This window comes from Spea bombifrons, chromosome 7, assembly GCF_027358695.1.
Source record: "Spea bombifrons isolate aSpeBom1 chromosome 7, aSpeBom1.2.pri, whole genome shotgun sequence".
Taxonomy (NCBI): Eukaryota; Metazoa; Chordata; class Amphibia; order Anura; family Pelobatidae; genus Spea; species Spea bombifrons.
The window spans coordinates 27,781,518-27,799,855 of NC_071093.1; the positions used below are offsets into that span (position 1 = coordinate 27,781,518).

Sequence of the window (18,338 nt, forward strand, 5' to 3'; positions counted from 1 at the left end):
GGGAAATTTGGAGAAATGTAACTGTATAACAATTCTACTTTTTGATTTTATGAAATCTCAAAGGTCAACACAAGATGCGTGAACTGAACCACATAATATTTTGAGTACCAAGGGGTACACAACTGTATGTATAACAATGAGCTTCTTACTGTTATTAACTATCATAATAGAAATATCATACCATACAGGGATGCCATTAGAAGGACATGCAATGTTTTAATGCCAGGCCCTACAGTTAGGGGGGCCACACATTTTTAATGTTTACTACTTTCTCCATCTAAATGGTAACTGAAGCCAAGTACCAAGATGCAATGTTATATGCCTAAATATGATAGGGACACATCAACTTTTTTTTTTTGCCTCAGCCAGGTAGACCATGAACAAATTATAAAGTGCAGTGTGGATATGATCTACACCACCATGGCAAGGAGAACATATATATATATATATATATATATATATATATATATATATATATATATATATATATATATATATATATATATATATATATATATATATATATATATATATATAAACTAAAATATACTGTGTATTAGGTATTACCAGCCTATAAGTCATAACTATTTTATTATGAACTGGCATTTTTTCCTAAAACACTTTGTATTATCCTTTGTGTATAATTATCATGTCCTTGTTCCATTTATTATTATTATTATTATTATTATTATTAATGTAAATAATTTCTCAAACCTTATTGTTAAACACATAAGTATACATATCCCATAATAAATTCGACATATACTATGCATAACTAATTTTGTAAAGTAGTAGGTTTGTAAAAGGTAAGCAGTGGAGCAGTCGTTACAGCTTTTGATCCAGGATCGCTTAGGTTGTTTTTGTATTGAACCTCTCCTGAAAGCTGCATAATTAAAAGATAATGGAAACTAAGAGACGGATTCCATGCTGAAAAGTTAATTGTTATGGAAGGACCAGACTGCCTTTCCAAAAAATAATGAATTCTATGGAAACCGAAATCTCTAACCTTTAGTTTGCACTTTAAAGGCAAAAAAGAGAGAAATAGATGTGAAAGAAATCATGAGTTATTCCCTTGGCAAATTGAAACAATACTTTCCTCTGAAAATAATTTCATCCAGGAAAAAAACATGCTATGTGTTCCAGTGTATCATAGCAGCCAGCCAAAAGTTTTTCCCCTGCAGCCAACACAAGAGGAGATGGCTTTTGGCCAACATAGGGTGTTTTCTGTGCCTGAATGAAGTCATTTCTGAACTATGGCATGTTTTAAAATATGTACCCCTGCATATCTAGGAGTGGCATAAAAGGGAGGTAAAAACTGCACTCCCCTGAATATGAAAGTTAGTGATTGCAGTTTGGATAGTTCAACTTTCACCTCCCACTGGGTGGAGTAGAGGCTTAAAAGACAAAGTGGAATGTAGTTGCTGGCAGTGTTTTGCTGCAGACTGCTGTGTCTCTACCAAGCGAAGGCTGGTGAAAGGGGAAAACAAGCTGTACAAGGGATCAACGGCTGCCTCTGGAACAATTTAGTGCTATAAAAAGCAAAAAAAAGTTTAAGGAGTCGGACCACAGATCGTAGTGAGGGTTGCAACTATGGAGGAAGATGCAGTTCATGTAGAAAAGAACAATGAGGAGTTTCAAAAGAGCGATGAGCACGAAAGTCAGGAGTTGGTAGCACCTGGCCACAGTCCTGCAGAGTCTCCAAGTTCCAGTCCTACACCCCAGCAGCATGCGGTGGACCCCATCAAGGACAGCAATCAGGTCAACGCCATCACCGTCCTCACCCTGCTGGACAAACTGGTGAACATGCTGGATTCGGTGCAAGAGAATCAGCAAAAAATGGAAAAAAGGCAGATTGACATAGAAAACTCGGTGAAGGGTATCCAGAATGATATCACCAAGCTGTCAAAGAGTCACACCTCCACCAGCAACACTGTGAGCAAACTCCTGGAGAAGTCTCGCAAGGTCAGCGCTAACATGAGGGATGTCAAGGATCGCATGGACAAGCAGAGCATTCAGGTGAAGAAATTGGAGAACAACCACACCCAGCTGCTCAGAAGAAACAACTTTAAAGTCCTCATCTTCCAGGTAAGTTACATTGCATCTAACCCCTCCTTACCCAAGCGAGCATCACTCCATCAAGCCTTATTTGGTTAAAATTAACTTTTCCCACGAACTCCTGCTAGAGATCTGCATGATACTATTTCTTCATCAACCCCTCCATGTTTCTGACATGTCACATCTTACTCATTTTCTGTGTAGTGGAAATAAGCAAACATCATCATTCCAAGTTTGCAGCATTAAAGATATCTTATTAATACAAGCAACATAATGCAACCAATGTAATAGCTGACATTTGAGATGTATTTTAATTATAATGTATGTTGCTTTCACATGAGGCAGCTGATAAATATGCATTTATTGTTAAAAACATCTTTTTGTACTATTTAGTATTTGTCAATACAAGGGAAGATTGTGAAATACCTTATCATATAAATATACCTAAACACTGACTTCATATATATATATATATATATATAGTAAATTAGGTGGTTGAGGGAAACCTACAGATTTGTTGTAAATTTCAGAAAAATCTTTTTATAAAGGTTATTTAGTAATTCAGTAACAACTATCTCATTCTACCTTAGGTTCAATGGGGGAGCTTTAGTAATGTAATGACAGGTTTTTCTAGGATCATTAAATGACATTAAAAAGTATCTGCCATTGATAATATTCACTATATGTGTTTTTGTTTTATACAGCAATACTGTAAATGTTACAGCCTGAAATTTGCCACAATGGTTTACTTGAGTTCCACACATTTGTTTTTATCCAGCTTATTACAAATAAAAAGTAATTCCTGCACAACATGTGAAAAAAGGGGACCCCCCCCCCACAATGTATACTATAAAAAGAGTTTATATTATATCCTTTGTGAATAACCACACATACCCATGCGCATACAGCAGGTAATCAGAAGTAGGTGTGGATCTTTTCAAGTTGACTAAAGAACATAAACATTTATTATTAAAACATGTTACAGATGTAGATATACATATGTATACATATTTGTGCATAAATAAAAACCTGTTTGTTCCCTACACCTTCTGGGAGAAGTGTTTTTCTACTTCAAGTTTTCCTACTGGGGGAAGCCAGTACAGTTGTGTGGGACACAACTTCTGGAGGGCCCTGGGACTATAATCCCACACTGGTGTACTTCCCACACATCTCTATCCTAAATACAAATGCATTTTTTAAAGATATGGAGACACTGTACTTCTTTAAAATTGTGGTCCATGGAAAAATGATGTGTGCTTTTAACAGGTGGCCATTTTTTCTATATTAACATGATAGGCCATGACAAGGTCATATTCTCCTACTATTATACCTGCATGGTAAGTAAGGATACCAGGATAGTGACATCACATGCCGGCACCCACAGTCACCCATAATATACATAGAGGAAAAATAAGATACCTTTGCTAATGGTGCAGCTCTTCTTGTTACTTCCATTCCATTAGTGAGAGGAGCTGCATGGGGTGCAGCAGGATGATCCTCCTGGAATCTGTGGCCCTGTAACCAGGAAAGCCCCTGCCTCTAGGCAGGCATGTTAGCTCTTACAGTTGGCCCTCTTCCTCAAATGGCATTTCCAGTGGTCTTTTCCCCTTGCGGGTTGGGACCAAGAAAGATTCAGCCCTCCTGCAGGTTTTTTGGCCAAGGAGGGAAGGAAGGGGTCACATATACATTTTCTGGGAGTGTGGTCCCAGGTGAAAGAAGAATGGAGGATCTGCTGCTTACTGTGGCCCTTAAATGGACACATTTGTTGCACTAGTTTTTCACTTTTTCTAATCTAAGACCCTCTGGGCTTAAAATAAAAACTAGACCCTAAAAGTAACTATTTAGGATATTATTATAAAGAAAGGGTTTTTTTTCCATTAAATTGCAAATTGTTGATCTGCTGTAAGATTACAGCTTTCATCTTACCGCATGAGCAATTAATTATCATGCCAAATGAACTCTCTGGAGGCTAGTCATTTCAATTTACATTTAACAAGTTACAGGTTGCCACTTAGTAGAGGACAAAATGTCATGCATTGTGCTGGCCACAAATGAAAAGTCTGAACAGAGACTATAGTGGCTGTAGGTAAATGCACCAGCAGTATTTACGTGCAATAAAATTACTACAATGTATATGCAAGTGCAATATGGCGGTAGAGGACCTTGTCATCCCCACTTTTGGGAAAAGTCAACTTTATACTGGCAACAATATATATATATATATATATATATATATATATATATATATATATATATATATATATATTTTTATGTTTATTGAGATGACTGTGAATTTGTCTCCACTTAACTTTAGCTGTTAAACTCTGTTTGGTATTCAGATTCAGTTAAATAATTTTTTATATCATCTTTGTATCTTAATTACCTTTACCTTTCAACGCATCTTCAAGTAATTGAAATCAATCTTGTTATGGAATATATTTATAGCTGGTGCTGGAATCAGGCAGTATGAGGAGCGTTGTGTGCCTGAGATGCCTGAGTGAATCTTAAGTACAGGTTAAACTGTATTAATACATTTCTCTGCATAACTTAATATTTCAAACATGTAAACATGCCATACACGCAGTTACTTATGTTCCGTTAAATTACATTTGTGATTATGTTTGAGAAGGTTCCATTTTTATATGTATTGGTGTGGTAGGTATTTAAGTTTTGTCTTCCTGAATTGGATGCATTAATTATTCGGCTTGTTTTTTTCTGTCCATGTCATTAATTCTCAAAATGCATAATCCATAATATTTTTGTTAAACTTAATTAGTAAAATCTGCATTAGTCTTCCTTGGTTAGTATCTTAAATGCACCATTAATTTTATGTAGTTACAAAATGCAAAAATTAGTATTTAAATAGTATATAAAATAGTTATAAAACCTTGATTATATTTTTATATTATGTTGTTGTTCACGACTAAAGATGACATTATAAATGTTTACTATGCATTTATGGATGAGAAACTTTTGAAGTTAACCATTTGTGTGTCCAAAAAGGGTTACATAGATGGCTTAATAAAAGGCAATAATAATTTTACATTCTGTATGGTGCTACGCTTACAACAAAATCAAACTCTCTGTAATGTCCATAACAAGATATTATTAAACACATTTATGTTGCAACTGTAAAGGATCATGTAGTTAATACAAAGTATCACTACTGTTATAACTTAGAACATGAACATTACAAATATTCCCTTTTTTGGTTTAAGGAGGTAACACACACACAGCTTGTAAAGGTGAAGTTAGTAGATATAATGGAAGGTGTATCCTTTGCCTAGTGATGGTTGAGACAGAATTTATATCAAACATCTGTGTGGGAAATGTTTCCGTTAGGCTTCGGAAAATGTTGTCTTGTGTCACATTTCTGTCTGTAGTGTAGAATCCAAGCTTTAAATACTTTAGATTCTTTTGTGTGTCCTGACCAGAGCCAGGCATGAAGCTGCAATGCTGTTGTATTGACAATCAGCTGGTAACCAGGCTTCTTGCAGCCTTTCATGGAAGTGCTACATTTTCCTACGTCTTGTGTGGAATAGTTTGATAACCGCTGCCAGACCGCACCCAAAGCACCGAGTCAATTAGAAGCAAGGCGGTTTTAATACAGATGGCTCTGCTAGAACGCTCAGAAAGTTAACAGGCCCGTGTGATGGGATCTGAAACGAAAATAATGTATATTTTGTTTGCAAGTTCAACTAAAAATAGTAACAGGCACCATTAGTGTAGCTAACTGCGTAGTTTCCAGAAAAGGACCTTAATTGCATACATAGCCCTAGACTCACAGAGCTTATTAATGGAAAGTTTTAGTGCAGGAAATATATATCCATGGGGATGATTTCTAGAGCAGAAAAAACAATTGCGTCAGAGTTCATGACTAGACAAATGACATAGTGGCAATATGTAAAAAATTTTGTGTCCTAAGGTTCTTTCCTTTTTCTCACTTGATCCTTAGAAAGGCTGTCAAAACAACCAACAACAACAATCACTACTTTAACAAAGGAGATAATAGTAATAATCATATAGATTGTGGGAAAACATTCAAATGCTATGCATATAAACATAGTTATTGCATATAATGTGGGCATTATAAAAACCCCACCCCATGTGTGATGGCATATGTGGATTCATAACTTAATGAATATAAGGATTAAACATGGGACAGATGAGAAATTCAGGCCTTTCATCTGTGTTTTTTCATTATGTACGCAGGAGGAATTTTAAAGAAAATACTTGCATTTAACAAACAAATTCAACTTGGCAAACAAGTATTTAGATACTTTTTTGGGGGACCAATCTGAGGAATTTCAACTATTGACTAAATGTTAGCCCACCTTCTTGCCTAACAGACTTCCAAGTTGCTATACTTTATGCGAAATATGAATAGGTATTCCTACCAGATGTGGAAAACTTGATATTTGTCTGAAATCCCTGAGGAATTAGTATGGAATTTGGTAGTTTGATAGGTTAAGGTCAATTTCTGATATTATAGTGATTATCTTATGGTCTGATTTATCTGTATTGAAGAGCTGTCTTGGGGGAGTACACATATGCACTTTTGGGTTTAAAGTGATAAGTTGTATTTTTTCAGTCCTCTTAACCACTTCAGGACATATGACATAATTGGATGTCTTGACCCCTTGAGAATGCAGGGCATACCATTGCAGTCTGTACTATTTTGATGGTATAACACTGGACAATAAAGTTATTTAAAAAGCTAAAACAATAAAAAATGCAAGAAATTGAAAACAAAAGTCTTGACATACTTTTTTACACAGGGCTGGACCGGAGATAACTAACATTTACAATATCACTATATATTGTATATATTGTTCTTTTGCTTTATGCTCTTTAAAGTTGTTTTACTGTGGAGTGGTAAGTATGTTAGGTGTGATGACTGGCTTGAGGTTACTGTAACTAGTTGTCATTGTGTAATTAGTTGTTTTCTTTACAAGAGTTGGATTCAGGCTCAGATTGCCCATCTGGCACAAATGTTTGTTAGACCACTGGTCGGTAGAACCCCATACTTACCTTTATCCATGTGGCTACTTGGATATCAGTCACTTTTCATGCTTAGCCTAGCCCTAGTTGGATTGTACAGACTTCAATGTTGTAAATGATATTGGAGAAGAACCTTGCTCTCTATAAATGTGAGAACAGCCAAACAGAATTTCACAGTCAAGAGAGACTGTATATTGGCAGCCAACAACTAGCAATCCAGGATTTTTAGGATATCTCTGCTGGATTACAGTGGGAGTTTTAGCTCAACAACACTTAAAGAGCTAGCTGTTCTCATTCATTTGTAGCAAAATCTATTTTATAGTCAAATGTATAGAAAATAATGAATCTGTTAGTTTTGAGGTCAGTTCCTTACTTTTATGTGCCTTAGAATGGAAACACTTACTTCACATTAAACGTGTGATATTTCAGGACTTTTTGTAACATTGCTCAGGCAACATTGCTGGGCCTTGGCATATGTAAAAATATTATTATTGTCTAGATTGTAAGCTTGTTTGAGCAGGGCCCTCCTCACCTGTTGTCTCTGTAAGTCAAATTGTTATGTTACATACTACTTGTTATGTCCTGTCTACCCATTGTACAGCGCTAGAGAATTTGATGGCACTATATAAAACAATAAATAATAATAATAATAATATTGTCCCCAATGTCCCCTAGTGGCAGTGTTTGATATTGAATCTAGCAGCTAAATGTTGCCTTAAGTAATGTGGTAGAATATGTGAATATGGAATGGGCTTTATCTAGACTTTGTATGTGCCATTATGATTTATTGGTTGTGATTTATAAGGTATTTTCAAGAAGAATAATCAATTTTATTTTATTACTTTACTATTTGTGTATAAACACAATTTATGTTTATGTACATATTATTATTATGAGTTTTAGGGATATAGCGCACCATGATACATTCATGCCCAGTAAACAATCTGAGATCCTAGAAAAGAGGGTCATCAATGGAGGAAATATGTACAAAGGGTTATGCCAATGGCATGCAGCCCTGCTCCCCCACAATGAGTCAAGGAGGTATGTACAAAAAAAATGACATGACTGTAGCTTTGTTTTCAAAAGCCACAAACAGAGCATGTTTATGGAATGAAGCATAATGCATGACTTTTCTCAAATGGACTCTGAGCATGCCTGTAGTACAATTTAGATGATAAGACTCCAAGTATATAAGTATATTATATGATTCTTTTTTTCTGTAAGGTTCTCTTGTTATCTCCCAACCCCATCAGAGGACAATATCTAGCTGTGAATGACATATTTCTTTGTTTATATTGTGGTAGTTTAGTAAAAAGCAGTATGTACAGCACTTCATCATGAATTTGGCAGAAGAATAACAGAGGAATGCACTGCCTAACAGCTGCCCTCCAGTTGTACAGTGTATCAGAAGAATTCTGACATTGAGCATAAGTCTCCAATGCGTACTGTCAAGTAAAATAAGCAGATATTCCAGATTGGACAGAGAGATAATAATAACAGATTATGTTCCCAGGCAGTTTTATAATAAAGCCTTCAGCAACACTCATGTTAAATAATCTTTTAAGCTTATGCTGTTTTACTTATAATGTTGTACTGCCTTTTGATTCAAGCTATACTCAGTATGTATTGCTTGCATTCAAAACATTTATGATGTCTGTTGTGATGACATTTTTGTGAATTGATATGAAAACTATTTTTTGCCAAGCAAAACTTGTTCATCACTTATGCCAAGCTTTTCAAACCTAATGTTTTATAAAAAAAAATATGCGCATAAATATCACTCTTTTCTGATGAATTATAAGGGAGCATATAGTAACCATTTTTTTGTAGAAGAGCTAAACAAATTACCCGTTCTATTAACCATCTAATTGACAAAATGCAATTATTGCTGTATATTAAACCTTAACCCTATATATTGCTAAATCACAATTAAAATAATGTTTGCTTTAGTACCAGTGCCAGCCTGAGCTGGTAGGGGCATCAGCATTGGTCCTGAAATAAGCAAGTACATGCAGGAGGAGTCTATTGAAAACATACTTCACCAATGGTGCCAGGAATTCTAGGGGTAGCCCTAAGTAGTACAATTTACAGCTGGTATATATTAGTGGTGGTATTTATCTAGGGCACTGCATTAGGCCTGACTGAGGTCAGTGTCCTAAGATCTAGCTGCAGCTGTGTCTCCACTGCTTGGTACCACACATCCTCCATGAATGCTGGGATAAGAGGCCTTAGTCTGTCAATCCTAGTCTTGTCATACCCCTTGAATATATGTATTGTATGAAGCCAGTGGCGTCGCTACAGGGGGGGCAAGGGGGGGGCAATTACCCCCCCCCACGTGAATCCTTGCCCCCCCCTGTTGCCCCCCTGCCGAATTTGGAATCAATGCGACTTTAAATCCCGTCTTTTTTTTTTTTAATGCGGAGGAGAGAGAGGGTGCGGCCCGCGTAAGATCGGCAGCCAGGGCAACCGATCTTACGCGTGCCGCACCTCGAACCCTGCTACTTACCTGTGGGGGGGGTCTTCTGTACTGCATAGAGGAAGCGGAACCTAGCAGAGTTCACGTGACATCACCTTACTCTGCTCCAGTCCTGCTTCCTCTGTGCAGTACCAGAGAACGCAGAGGGAGGCCGCGCCCTCTGCTGAAGTCTGTGAGCAGCATTGAGGAGCTGCAGTGCAGGTAAGCGGGTGGGGAGGGTGTTTGAATGAGTATGCGTGATTGAGGGAATTAATCTGTGAATGAATGAGTATATGAATGAATGAGTGTGTGTGTGATAGCATGGATGTGTAAATGCTGGAACCTAGGCATGATGGGACTGTGATTGCTGTTAGCAATCACACTCCTATCATGCCAAGTCAGCCAGTACATGCTGCAACCTTGCTAGCTGCCCCCCTTGTGTATTGATGCTGTCATGAGTATGGGGTCTGCACATCACTTACAGCCACCCTGTACCAGCATGTACTGGCTGACTTGGCATGATAGGAGTGTGATTGCTAACAGCAATCACAGTCCCATCATGCCTAGGTTCCAGCATTTACTGGTTGGATGTGTAAGTGCTGGAACCTAGGCATGATAGGACTTTGATTGCTGTTAGCAATCACACTCCTATCATGCCAAGTCAGCCAGTACATGCTGAAACCTAGCTAGCTGCCCCCCTTGTGTATTGATGCTGCCAGCAGTATGGGGTCTACACATCACTTACAGCCACCCTGTACCAGCATGTACTGGCTGACCTGGCATGATAGGAGTGTGATTGCTAACAGCAATCACAGCAAGCACAGACCCATCATGCCTAGGTACCAGCTGGCTTTGGGGTGTGCAACTTGTGATCTATGCATGTAATTTAGGGGGTTTTAAATATACCTTTTAATGACGTGTTTTTATGTGAATTCCAATTGATCTATACCTGCAAAGCTGGGTTTTTGCGTTATTCTGTAGATCCATATCTATATATTTCCATACATTATTTATGTATACCTGCAATGTGTTTGTATGTTTTATTCAGTTGATTAATACCCGCAATGCTGTTTCCATGTATTTATTTGATCTATACCTGCAATACTAAGTTTCATATACTATTGTATACCTGCAAATACAGGATTTGTATGTCTGATTCTGTTTATTTGATAAACAGAACATCTTCAGTGATAAACAGTGATCTTCAGTGCTGAGATCACAAGTGAATTTCAGTTGATCTATACATGCAAAGCTTGGTTTGTGTGTTAATGTGTTGATCTATACCTGCTATCGTCAACTGGGGCTAATATTAATATATATGGGCAGTAGGGGCATCAATACACTAAGGGGGGTATAAACGACAATGCCGTGTGAAAAATCCATCCTGATGTAGACGTCTGTGACGTAGATTGTGTCCTGCTGTTTGTGTGTTTTTGGTTATCAGTGTAGCAGAGCCTGTCCTCGGGTGTGTGTGTATAGGTGTTGGTGTGGCAGAGCCTGTCCTGGTGTGTGTTTGGGTGTTGGTGTGGCAGAGCCTGTCCTGGTGTGTGTGTGTGTGTTTGGATGTGGGTGTGGCAGAGCCTGTCCTGATGTGTGTGGGTGTCTGTGTGGCAGAGCCTGTCCTGGTGTGTGTGTTTGGTCATCTGTTTCCTGGCACTTAACTTACAGTAGGAATTATTTAATTTATATTTATCCAGAGATAAAATGCCCTCCTGAAGTTGTAGTGACTTCAGGGGACAAAACGTTCAAGACCCTGAAATCATTTAGTGGAAAAGTTATTTATTGTGTTATAATATTTATTTCAAGGATTAGTCGCACTCAATTGTGGTTTCAGGCTTCCCATGTTGAATGATCAAGTATTATTTTAGCCCAATAACAAAAGTATAATTCCATAGCACATTACTTTTGGAAATTATGAATGCCCCCCCAGTTTGACTGTGGTATCTTGTGTGCCCCCCTATATATTGTTTCTAGAGTCGCCACTGTATTAAGCACTGCCTAAATTGCTGGTGCTATATAAATAAAAAATATAACAATGTCTGCTCTTCACTCCGCAGCACATGCAGTGCAGGAAAGAGACATTAGAGAGGCTAAGGCTCCCCTACATAAATAAAAGTACCACCCTAGCAGAGCTCATTGGTAAAAGGTGCAGACGCAGCAGCAAATAAAATATATTATGTGTCTCCAAATCTGTTAAATATTGTATTTTCTTCTTTTGTAAATCACAAAAGGCTTTATAAATTAATCCTCAACAGTATTCATTATGTTATCAAACTAGGATTATTATGTCATTACATCTAATATAATTATTATTAAGATGGCTCTATCTAAAGTGCATATTATTTAGTTCCACAATATGTGTGATTTTGATGGCTTCTGACAGAGTGCTTTTCAGAAACATAACCAGCTTTTTTTCTGATAATTGCAGTTATTTTATGTTTTCAATGAGAAATTATCCGCTGTGATTAACTTGAGGTTCATTTATTAATGTGTCAGCTTTTAAAGAGGCTACTCAACACAATTTGAATTAGATTACCACAAAATCTAAAAATTTTACCATAGACCCATACGTGTGCAACAATTATTATGCTAGGTATATCACTCGATACAGTAGGTACAGGAAGGATATCACCAGTTTAGCCAGGGGAACTATTTTTTTCCTTTTCCCTTTTTCCCTCTTTCCATTCCCTATTGTCCCTTTTCAAGCATGATTTTTATCTTTTATTGGTTCTAAAAAAAACAGTACTAGAAAGCTAATATTGCATGTTTTGCATTATTATTCAAATCCTTATTCACACATGTTGCCTCATTCTGATGGTCTTTATGTATCTCAGGACTGTGCGCTTATGGTGAGATCATCATACATACATCACATGTGTCTTGATCCCTACCATTCCAATTCACCCTCACATAGCCCCTTGTTTCCTAAAGAAACAAAAGACTGACATTATGCAAATTTAAACAAATAATCTAAGTAATACATCTGAAACTTGTATTTACATAGTTAAAATACAGATGCATATATTATTATTATAAGTTAATAATAATTTGTATTACTGTATATATATACTTACAGATTTCATTGGGAAAGGTAACTAATCTAATGTACTACTAATTAAGAATATGTTGATACATTCATTTTTCATCCATTTAAGTATGCTTCTAATTACTCATTTGTAATTGTATGTCAACAGTTTATTTTCCCATGGATATCAATTGTTTTCAGCACAAGAATACGACTTCATTGTACACGCATTTATTCTGTTAAAGTATATCACTGAAAGAATGGTTGCAATTACCGTATTTGCTCGATTATAAGACGAGGTTTTTTTCAGAGCAAATGCTCTGAAAAAAACCCCTCGTCTTCTAATCGGGGTCGTCTTCTAATCAGACCTCAAATAGAGGTCTGATTAGGGGACTAAGATCCAGATCCCCCGCACCGCTGCAGGGGACCTGGATCCTCCTGTCTCACCCGACCCCCCCCCATCATACACACTTACCGGTGCTTCCTGATGTGTTGCCGGGGCAGCGGGTTGACGTCTACGCGATCCGCGTAGACAACGTCCGCTGCAGCCGGAAGGAGGTGTGGCTAGCAGCGGGGGTTGTCTGCGTCCGTCGCATACACCTTCCCCGACTGTCAGAGATCAGACTTCCCCGCACCGGTGCCGCACCGGTGCGGGGAAGTCTGATCTCTGACAGCCGGGGAAAGTATACGCGACGGACGCATACAAACCCCCGCTGCTAGCCACACCTCCTTCCGGCTGCAGCAGAAGGCGACGTCAACCCGCTGCCCCGACTGGAAGCACCGGTAAGAGAGGGGGGAGAGCGGGGGAAGGGGGGTGAGAGAGGGGGGGAGAGAGAGAGAGAGTGTGTGTGTGTGTGTGTGTGTGTTAGTTAGTTAAATGGGGGTATAGGGTGTGTGTGTGTGTGTTAAATGGGCATAGGGCATTTCTGGAGTGGCGTTAAGGGGGCATTTAATAGAGCACTCTGCCTCCTGAAATGCCTTATACCTCCCTATATGCCACTCTGCCCCATAATATGCCTTTTAACCCCCTAATTGGCAGAGTGGCATATAGGGGTATAAGGCATTTCTGGAGGCAGAGTGCTCTATACAATGCCTTTTAACTCCCTTAATGCCACTCTGCCTCCTGAAATGCCTTATACCTTCCTATATGCCACTCTGCCCCATAATATGCATTTTAACCCCCTAAATGCCAGAATGGGATATAGGGGTATAAGGCATTTCTGGAGGCAGAGTGGAACATAGGGGGGTCAAAAGGCATACCATGGGGCACAGTGGCATATAGAGGGTTAAAAGGCATATCATGGGCCACAGTGCCATATTGGAGTGGCAAGCCTGGGGGCAGATGTGCGTAACTGGGGGACAGGTTGGAAAATACAAGAAATAAAAACAAAAAAAATCTTTTTCTCAATCATAGCTTTTATTAAAAAAAATAGTTTACATGAATTAACATTTACTGGTAAAACTTTTTTCCTTTGGGGTCGTCTTATATTCAGGCTTTTTCTTTTTTTCCTAAGTTAATATTCAGATTTTGGGGGGTCGTCTTATAATCAGGGTCGTCTTATAATCGAGCAAATACGGTAGCTTTTGTTTTGATTTTTTTCTGTGCTGACTTTTGTTCTAGTTTTTTTTCTTTCTCATTAAAAGGTTAATTGAAGTTAACCTTAGCTTAACTTTAATGTGTATTGTTAGAGATAGATTATACAGGTGCTTAGCCTCATTAAAGCTTGTCCACAGAATAATGTCCCCGGACAAAGCTAACTAAAAGTGATAATTCTATGCCACTTTTTTCGCTCACTGCCTCCCTTATTCAATTTCACCTTAACTTGGTTCTCTATTTATTTTAGAGCTATTCATTTATCAAACATCCCTTCTTCTAATTCTATGTGAAAACAATATCCGTGCTATTTAACTACACTGGTGCCATTTCTGTTGCAAACACAACACCCCCTGAGCAGCCATATTACATTATTAGTACTAGAGCTCACTAGATACAAGACAAAGAAAACCAATGAGTTAGGGAAAAACAAGTCTAATGAACTTATAGCCATATAAATATTGCAATGTGGTATAAGTTCTACTTAGTTTTCTCTTGAAATATGCAATGCCATGGAAACTTGTAATGAGATGTCAAAAAGTGTCAAAAGGTATATTGTTGCAATCTATTAAGAACTACCATGCATGTATATAATTATTACCGCAAAGGAGCTCAAAGAAACAGTTGATGACAGATGGCATTGGACCATTTTTTTCTGATGTATCTCCACTACAAAAATAAAAAGTCACCTTCCTAGAAAAGTGATCTAATTGTATGGAATTATAAAATGTTGTCACTGTGTCCCTAAAGAGACATATGAGCTCCAAAACATCTAACAAAACCTATCACATGAACCCTGGTGTAAAGGTACCCATGCTGTTCATGGATCAGTATGAAACAAACCCTGTGCCCAGCTTGCCTGACTATACTCCCCAAATGTAGAAAGGGGAGAGGTGGTATAGTTCAGGTCTGGATTATGTTATCAGGTCAAGCCTGGTCCATTCTGGCTTTGTGTCCTGTTTTATTCTTGCCCAGAAATTCCAGGAAACAGAGCTTACTTCCTAGGCCCTTGTACGGTACGGTATTTCACTTGAGAGCTGCCCTAGGCCTGACCTAGAGCAGCACCCTATCTCTTTCGTCTACAGCAGCCGTCCGGAATACAGACTCTGTGACTTAAAAGCCTGTAGTCTATGGGACCTGTGCTGGCTGGGATGGCTTGTAAGCACTATTGAGCAGGAGCCATCCCAGACATACAGTATAGCATTTAACTCCAACTCCCACCCCACATTCAGCCCATTCCCCTTCCCCTTCAAGTATATTGCTGGTTCTAGCCTCACCTTTGCGGCAACCAGAAATTACACTGAGGACCATAAGCCTGATTTCTTACCATTTCTATTGGACCTACATTTTTGCCAACTTTACCAGAAATACAACTCTTATGTTTTTGTCATTTATGGAAATGAATGTATCGAGCTACAAATATTAGGAAGTGTTTCTCTTCAGCAGTAAATACAAATTGTTTTTCTCAGGGGTATAGATCTTAGGTCAGACTACTGATCTGAGATCAATACTCATAACAAAGCCACAATGTGCTTTGATCTGAATCACACAGCAACAACTTTGCCAGTTGCTTTGTTGCTCTTTTAATTTTGACTTTTATAGGTAGGCACTTCATCTTCATATACTGTATATTTCTTTGCTTGGCCATATTTTGTTATACAGTTAGCTTGCACATGTCAACAGAATTTATGATTTTGCCTGGGGGGGGGGGCAAATGTAAATCTATCCCTGCTCATATCCATGGCTAACCGCACTCCCACCTCATAAGGAAATGAAAAGAGACAACTTCAATGAACCTGCCGTGGGAAGCTTCCAATACACATTAGAGTATTTTAATTTACCAGCATTTTATTTAAATTCTAGGTCAGAGTCCTGTGATCCATGAATATATATATATATATATATATATATATATATATATATATATACACATTTTTTAACTCAATACTGAAATATGCCTGAATACCTGTGGACGGGAGCTTTTATTTTAATTAGCCAAACAATGTTTGTGTAGGCTTGCAGAGATTAAAAAGTATGGGAGTATCATAATATTCCAAAATTGAACAATCAATCATTTCTGCAACCCTAGAATTCCAAATCTATGAGAAGTAATTTGATTATCATGCTCACCGAAAGTCAGTTTTCATATCCATAAATCAGAACAGCATGTCAGACAGAAACATGTCTTGTTATAGCTTTGTCACTGGGAGATTCATGTTGCAATTTTTTTTATATTATGTGCATGACATAATTATTGTTGCATAAAGATTCTTCAGTATTTTCTGTTTTTCATAGTTTTGTCATTGCTTTGATTCCTTGGGATTTAGAACCACATCACTGGTAGGATAACAGTAAGCAAAAGGCATTTGCTGCGGTACCTACTCACTACTTTTAATAGAAAGACAAATCTACGAACGCCTAAATAGCTCTAAAGGTTTATATTTGCCCCCCCAGGCAAAATCATAAATTCTGTTGGCATGTGCAAGCCAACTGTATAACTAAATACGGCCAAGCAAAGAAATATACAGTATATGAAGATATGAAGTCCCTACCTATAAAAGTCAAAATAAAAAGAGCAACAAAGCAACTGGCAAAGTTGTTGCTGTGTGATTCAGATCAAAGCACATTGTGGCTTGAAAGCTGCCTTTGTTATGAGTATTGATCTCAGATCAGTAGTCTGACCTAAGATCTATACCCCTGAGAAAAACAATTTGTATTTACTACTGAAGAGAAACACTTCTTAATATCTGTAGCTCGATACATTCATTTCCATAAATGAATAAAGTTTGAACTCATCAATGACAAAAATATAAGCGTTGTATTTCTGGTAAAGTTGGCAAAATTGTAGGTCCAATAGAAATGGTAAGAAATCAGGCTTATGGTCCTCTAAAGAGTGTAATTTCTGGTTGCCACAAAGGAACTTGTGTTTTCCATTTCTATTTATCCATTAACAATGGTTATTTCAACAAATGTAGGTATCTGATATAATATAATCTACCTAAATGAGAAAATACATTTAAATATTCATATCCTGTCCCTGTTGTAAATAAGGGTATCCTCAAACACTGGTCTTGCCTTTGAGATTACCTGTTACATTGTTTACAAAAACACAATTTTAAAACAGAATTATTTAATTCCCAAGCAAGTTAACATAAATTCGAATGTTACAGAATGGTCATTAAATCTGTTTGATGACACTAATGACATTCTTGTTATGCACTACAAGTTGCACACATTTTGTGTCTCGCTTTCAAGAAACTCAGTTATGCAACCACATCCTGCTGTTAATCCTGCAGTAGTCTTTGAAACAAAACGTAATGAAAACAATTAATCTTCCTTACACCAAGTAAATGAGCAGAGTCCCATTGTATTGTAGCGCACACAATCCAAATAGTAAACCGACTTCATACAGATATACTCCAATACATCATGACACACGTTCTGGAATCTTTATTCTTCCCACAATGGATTGTGATACAATGTTTAAGACATGTTAATGTTAATTTAATTTATGCTTAAACCAGAAATGTCATCATCCAAATGTTGAATTTTATATTTTAGTGCACTAAATTAACCAATTTTTAGGCTACTTTTAGCGTTTCCAGGCCAGCTATGTCTTCAGGCCAGCTATGTCTTCAGGGCCCCCTACCCACATGCACTTGCTTGGTAACATAGGAAAGAACCTCACAGCAGCACCCACAACCGCCTAACGTCTAGTGCCTAGTTTGCTTAAATGGCAGAGCTAGCCCTGGATAATGTTTGCTGATTAAATAGCTCGTATATCTCTATTAGAAACTTACTGTTAGAGTTTTCTCTCAACTTTCATTAAATAACTAAAACATAGGGCATTATACTATTTTCTCCTTTAAAATCGCATCATCCATTGTTCATGCAAAATGAAATTTAAGTTTAAAGAAGTATTCCTATTGAACAAGTGGCTTTTCTTATGGATCATTTTTCTGCAGCTTAGCAGGTAAAACATTTCAGTGTGCCTGCGTCCTATATCATGTAGAGCTGTAGGGTCTTCTTTTTGTTTGCGAGCTAAAATAATCTTGGCGTTGCATATTTCCTAGATAGACTGTATTTTGGATGATTTTGGCTGCCCTAGACAGGGCCCTAAAATTAAACTGCAGGGCTCTAGTGCAAAAAATTACCCGAGACCCTCCAATTTCACTGGTACAGCATAACTCCCATCATTATAAATTGAG

General features: G+C 37.6%; 1 protein-coding gene across 1 annotated transcript in view; it reads left to right on the forward strand.

Annotated features, from left to right (window-relative positions):
* Window positions 1–1,350: 1,350 nt before the first annotated feature.
* CAVIN2 (caveolae associated protein 2) overlaps window positions 1,351–18,338 on the forward strand; it is a 28,214-nt gene continuing 11,226 nt past the window's right edge. Inside the window, exon 1 of the mRNA XM_053471804.1 lies at window positions 1,351–2,085. Within this exon, the coding sequence (XP_053327779.1) occupies window positions 1,591–2,085 (495 nt within the window). The 5' untranslated portion in view covers window positions 1,351–1,590. The remainder of the gene's footprint in view (window positions 2,086–18,338) is intronic.